Source organism: Gracilinanus agilis, chromosome 5 (genome assembly GCF_016433145.1).
Source record: "Gracilinanus agilis isolate LMUSP501 chromosome 5, AgileGrace, whole genome shotgun sequence".
In the NCBI taxonomy this organism is placed as follows: domain Eukaryota; kingdom Metazoa; phylum Chordata; class Mammalia; order Didelphimorphia; family Didelphidae; genus Gracilinanus; species Gracilinanus agilis.
In genome coordinates, this window is record NC_058134.1 from 42824442 (window position 1) to 42830441 (window position 6000).

At 38.8% G+C, this 6000-nt stretch overlaps 2 protein-coding genes across 2 annotated transcripts in view; both read right to left on the minus strand.

The window, feature by feature from the left end:
- TOPBP1 (DNA topoisomerase II binding protein 1) overlaps positions 1-5916 on the minus strand; it is a 54998-nt gene extending 49082 nt beyond the window's left edge. The window contains exons 1-6 of the mRNA XM_044677656.1: positions 5866-5916; positions 5242-5332; positions 4710-4844; positions 4241-4384; positions 2116-2297; positions 834-1030 (exon numbers count right to left, since the gene is read on the minus strand). Of these exons, the coding sequence (XP_044533591.1) occupies positions 834-1030; positions 2116-2297; positions 4241-4384; positions 4710-4844; positions 5242-5325 (742 nt within the window). The 5' untranslated portion in view covers positions 5326-5332; positions 5866-5916. The remainder of the gene's footprint in view (positions 1-833; positions 1031-2115; positions 2298-4240; positions 4385-4709; positions 4845-5241; positions 5333-5865) is intronic.
- Positions 5862-6000, minus strand: part of LOC123249778 (DNA topoisomerase 2-binding protein 1-like) — a 62829-nt gene continuing 62690 nt past the window's right edge. Inside the window, exon 14 of the mRNA XM_044678899.1 lies at positions 5862-5970. Coding sequence (XP_044534834.1) covers positions 5862-5970 — 109 coding nt within the window. The remainder of the gene's footprint in view (positions 5971-6000) is intronic.

Genomic DNA, 6000 nt, shown 5'->3' on the forward strand with positions numbered 1-6000 from the left:
CTTTGCTATCAATAGCATATCCTTCACTTTCTCTGTTTCCTGGCTCATCATTCTTGGGAAGTACCCATGCATGCAAAACAAGTAGCCCACCCAATCACACAAGTTAATTCAGTAACTGGATTGACTCTAAAAGGAGAATAAGGATTAGTTACCCAATTTAGTCAAATAATCAATGTCTTAGAACAACAAAAAATTAGCCAATTTAGTTCAAAACAAAACCCTGACTTTATCTAGTAACACAGAAAACCATAAAGTCCAGAAAAGGTCTGAAAATGCTACCTAATTGTTCTTAATTTCATTGGAAGCATGATAATGTATTACAAAGGAAACTTCCAGGCAAATCAGCTTCTCCATTTGGCATTTTATCTATTTATCTATTTATTTGTTTTCTTTCTTTATTTTATTTTAATAATAAATTTCCACATGAGTTTTTCAAAGTTATATAATTCATGTTTTCTCCCTCTCTTCTACCCTCCACCCTCCCAGAGCTGACGAGCAATTCAACCTGGGTTATACATGTATTATCACCATTTGGCATTTTAAACAAAGAAATCACCACTACCAACACAATCACCATTAATAGATATCAGTTGTTTGGTGTATTTTTTTAAAAACTCTTACTTTCTATCTTAGTAACAACTCTAAGACAAAAGAACAAAGGCTAGGTAAAAAGATTTAGTGACTTGCCAAGCCTCACATAACGAAGAAGTGTCTGAGGCTGGAAATGAACAGACTCCAGACTGGCACTCTATCCACTTCACCACCTAGTTTCCCTCAGAAGATATCAAGAACAACAATTACTTGGGGGTTTACTGTTCTAGAAACAGTTTTACCTTTTGGTTCTTGAACAATCAGGTGTGTGCATTCATTCATTTTCAATTGTCCCATATATTGACCTCCATGCTCAACAGTGAGTCGCTGAACTGCCCTTCTATCCAAGCTACATAAACCGGTCACACAGATAGTACAGCCAAAAAATATAGGGCATCTGAAATCTTCCATATTTATATCTGTAAATTGTGTCAAACATCTGGGGAAAATCAAAAACAGTGGAAGGAAAGCATTCATTGAATAATAAAAATATTCAAAATCTGGGTAATTAAAATTTTTACTTATACTAAAAACAGCCTATATTTTATCCATCATTTTCTTTCCTCATATTTTAGGTTTTGAGGTTTTTCAATTGTATTCAACTCTTTGTGACCCCATTTGGAGTTTTCTTGGCAAAGATATTAAGAGTGGTTTGCCATTTCCTTCTCCAGGTCATTTTACAGATGAGGAAACTAAGCAAACAGGGCTAAATCACTTGCCCAGGATCACAGAGCTAGTAAATATATGAAGTCATATTTGAATTCAGGTCTTGCTGCCTCCAGACCTGGCACTCTATCTACTGCATCACCTTGCTGCCCTATTTTAGGTTTACTGCAACATAAATAACAACCCATAAGAATGGGTTGAGAAAGACACTCTGGAAAATCTGAATACAACTTTTCTTAGGAAAAAGGAAAAAAAATGACCATTATACTCTACAACCCAGCTATAAAAATACGGTCTCAAAATTCCAAATCTTCCTCCAAGTGTTTCTATCCAAAGTTTTAAGTCACAGGGTTTCAATTTAAAACTTGAAATTATCCTCAAGCATTTCCCACTTGATGACTGTTTTGCAAAGTTATTCTGTTAGGAATTCTGTGGCTAACTGTGAATGGTAATTTATGCTCTGCACAGCCTACCCACTCTTTGAACTTGACATCCATGTGGGCAATTCTGGGGATAGACTCTGAAGCATAGGAGAGGTGGCAGGGATCACAGAGGTAATCTAATACAATTTCTTCACAATAGATGAGGAAATGAAAGCTCTGAGGAACTGACTAGCCTGATACTCAGACACATAACAGTAATAGAGGTGCTCTGATCCCAAATCCAATACTCTTTCCACATCATACGGCCTCCCATTGGCACTGTGCCTAAGAAACTTTCATCCTTCTGTGTTTGGAAAAGAGAATGGTGTTGAACCCTTTTAGATCATGGAATGAAGAACATAAGGAAAATAAATTCACAAAATTTTCTTCAGGGGACCACTTACACATAATTTTCTAAGTCTAATAAACAACTTACTTTTCTTGTGATTTCTTCCATAACTCTTTTACCCAAGAAGGAAGCATAATAGGTTTCCCTAAATTTGCAGCCACTAAATATTTTTTGCTGCCAACTTCTCCAGCAATAAGGTGAGTTACTGATATACTCAAATCTCTGCAAACTCGTCCACCCATCATTTGTACATATTTATGAACTTCTTTCTAGAGTGCCAAAAGAAGATAGGAAATGTATTACTCAATAATTACTGTCATCAATTTTCTGCAGCATTCATTATATTATGCCAACAAATTAATATTCATCCAATCACAAATGGTCAAAGGATACAAACAGGCAGTTTTATGACAAAAAAAAAATCAAAGCTATCTATAGTCATATGAAAAAATGCTCTAGATCATTGATTAGAGAAATGCAAATTAAAATACCTTTTAGGTACCACTTTATACCTATCAGGTTGGTTTAATGACAGAAAAGGAAAATAATAAATGCTGACGGGGACATGGGAAGATTAGGGCATTAATGCACTATTTGTGGAATTGTGAACTGACCCAAACATTCTGGAGAGCAATGTGGAACTATGCCCAAAGGGTTATATGAAACTATGCATACCTTTTGATCTAATAATGCCACTATTAGGTCTGTATCCCAAAGAGATTTTAAGAAAAAGAAAAAAGGACATATTTGTACAAGAATATTTATAGCAGCTCTTTTAGTGGTGGCAAAGAATCGAAATTGAGGGAATGTTCATCCATTGGGGAACAGCTGAACAAGTTGTGATATATGATTATAGTGGGATACTATTATGCTTTAAGAAATAATGAGGAAGATTTCAGAAAAACCTAGATTTATATGAAGTGTTGTAAAGTGCACAGAACCAACAGAACATTGTACTCAGTAATAGCAATATTGTATGATAAATAACTGTGAATGACTTAAGTTATTCTCAGCAATACAATGATCCAAGATTATGCTAAAGGATTTATAATGAAAAATGCTATCCAACTCCAGAGAAGTAGATGTCTGAAGGAGTCTGAATACAGATTGAGGCATACTATTATTCACTTTATTTTCTTCTTGGATTATTGTTTCTTGATGTTTTCTTCCATAACATAATATGGAAATATTTTGCATGATCCCACATGTATAACCTAAATCAAATTGCTGACTGTTTCGCAAAGTTATTCTGTTAGGAATGCTGTGGCTAACTCTGAATGGTAATTTATACTCTGCATGGTCTACCCACTCTTTGAACCTGACATCCATGTGGGCAATTCTGGGGATAGACTCTAAAGCATAGGAGAGGTGGTAGGAGAGGTATGGAAAGGTGGCAGGGACTTCAGAGATAATCTAATACAATTTCTTCATTTTATAGATGAGGAAATGAAAGCTCTGAGGAACTGACTAGCCTGATACTCAGACACATAACAGTAACAAAAGTGAAGGAAAGGAAAGCAAGATAATTTGGAACTCAAAATTTTGGAAAACAAATCTTAAAAATTGTTTTTATGTGTACTTGGGGAAAAATATTTTTTAAAAAATATTCACCCAATCATTATGGCTATGTTAAAATGCATCTTTAAGATGAAAAACGTATGAAGAAAAATGTAATTCTTCCAATGAGGTAAGTGGTTCTATTCAAAGATACTAAAGAATAATTATTGTTTTTCATTTAAAACTCTAACTCTAACCACTTTTATAGAGAGCATTTAGAGTCACAGAACACTAAAAAAAGGAGAAACATTGTTTTGGAATGAAGGCTAATAGTCACTGTGGTACCCTGAATGAGGCAAGTCCTGGTTATCAGTGATCTACAGGTTATGAAGAAGTAGCAAAAATTATAAACTATCAAATTGCAGTCTTATGACTGGACTAATTGTGAGGTTACAAGCAGGTTTCATGTTATTAATATGTAGGGCTTTGGTCATATTGCATTAACATTATGATGAAACATCACTGGTTAGTACAACTTGTGTCATATATAACTTAATTTTTAGATTACTCTTTTTTGCCTCTAATATTGCTAGGTTATAGCCCTCTATTCTTTGACATGTGAAATAAAATTTAAAACATTTCAGAGTACAGCTTAACCAACAAAAATATTAATTTTAAAAATGCATAGTGATATTATTTCACTAAAATATCTTACCCTTGTTTCTTTGTCAAGGCTTGTGCAAGAAATAGTTACATCTGCCATAATCATATTATAAACTGGATACTCTGCTTTTGGGACACATCGTTGCTGCTGCATACAAAATATGACTACTTGTGGGCCAACAATTCTACAGCCAAGCTACAGAAGAAAAAACACAAAGTTTACGTTACTTAAATGGAAAAAGATGATCTCTTTTCACGTATTTTTCATTATTTCAAACAATATTTACCAGTAGTCATACCTATGCTTTGAAAAATAGTATTTTCACTAGTGTTAGTACTCCATATAACCTCCTTTAACTTAATAGACGGTCTATGAGAGTTACTGTGGCTGGGAAATTCATGTACATATGGCCTTCCTCTATTTACACTTTTCATTCTATCTAAATCTAATCAGCTAAGAAATAATAGATAATGAGGCTAGGAACAGAAAGCCCTCAGGAAAATATTGAAGGGCAACAAACCTTTTTGAGATGATCAAAAACAATACCACTAAATGGGTCACAGATATAGAGTGACCTGTCATTTTTTTTAATATTTAATGCTTCTTCTTCTGTAATAGTTTGAAGATATTCTTCTGACTGGAATTCTTTCATAGACTGCAGGAAAAGTAAAAGAAGAATGTATTTTAATTATTCACACATCCTTAGGCAACAATTTTAGACATCAAAAAAGAAAAGGAATCAAAAAGTTATACTATACTTAATGAAACTGGATTTTAACAATAAACCAAAGAGAACTGGGTGGGAGGGTATAAAATTCAAAGAACAGACTATTATTATCAGACTATTCGTCTAAATCAGACTCGTACAAGAACGGGATTCAGGTGGACCATCCAACAAAGTGAAACACAGTGATACTTGTTAAGGGCACTGGGGCACACAATGGTTGCGCTGGGAAGCTCCCACTTGGGTCGAAGGCCCTTTCTCTCTGGTGTAAACATGGCCTAAAGTCATGCCCAGCACTAGAGGAAGTCACTGACCCAGCTGCACTCACCCCAAGAGCAGTAAAAAAAAACTTCGAGTTCTCCTGGGCCTTCACAAACTTCACGTAATACGGTTCTCTGTCATTTTCAGACATTTTTGACCTAAAAAAAAAAAAAATACAATGCGATGAGCGACGCCGCAGGTAGGCCATAGGCCTCAACCAAGGGAGCTGTCCAGGAGGCGCTGCCGCTGACCGTAGGCCGCTTCGCCACCTCCCTGGGAATGTTACGTCCCTGGGCGAAGGGGCTCGGGATGAATCCCAGTCCCGACCAGGCTGCGGACGTCCAAGTACGACAGCGGCGGCTTCTGGGTCGCGGCTCCCGGCGCGGGGCCGCCTCGGAGCCTCACGGGTCCCAGAGGAGGCGGCGCGGGACCCGCAGGGGCCTGAGAGAGCCTCGGGACTGAGGAACCGAGAACCACTCGAACCCAGCTCCGAAGATCTCTGGGGCGGCAGAGAAGGGAGCCGGGCGGCGGAGCCGGGGCCGCTCCCGGGGAGGCCGGACCAACGGCAGGGCCCGCCCCAACCCATCGCAGGCCGGGCCCCTCGAGCCCCGACCCAACACCGCCTGCCCCTGGGTCGGAGGCGGCCACACCACAACGGTCGCCCCCAGCGCTGCCCACCGCCCTGACTCACCACTCCGAGGTCCCGACGTCCTGAGGCGGCGGCTGCGGCGGCTGCGCCGGAATCCAGAGCGAGGCTCGGGAATGAGGCGACCAGCGCGGCTTGAGAGGCCCCGCGCTCGCGATAGGGGCGTGTGGGGGGCGGGGG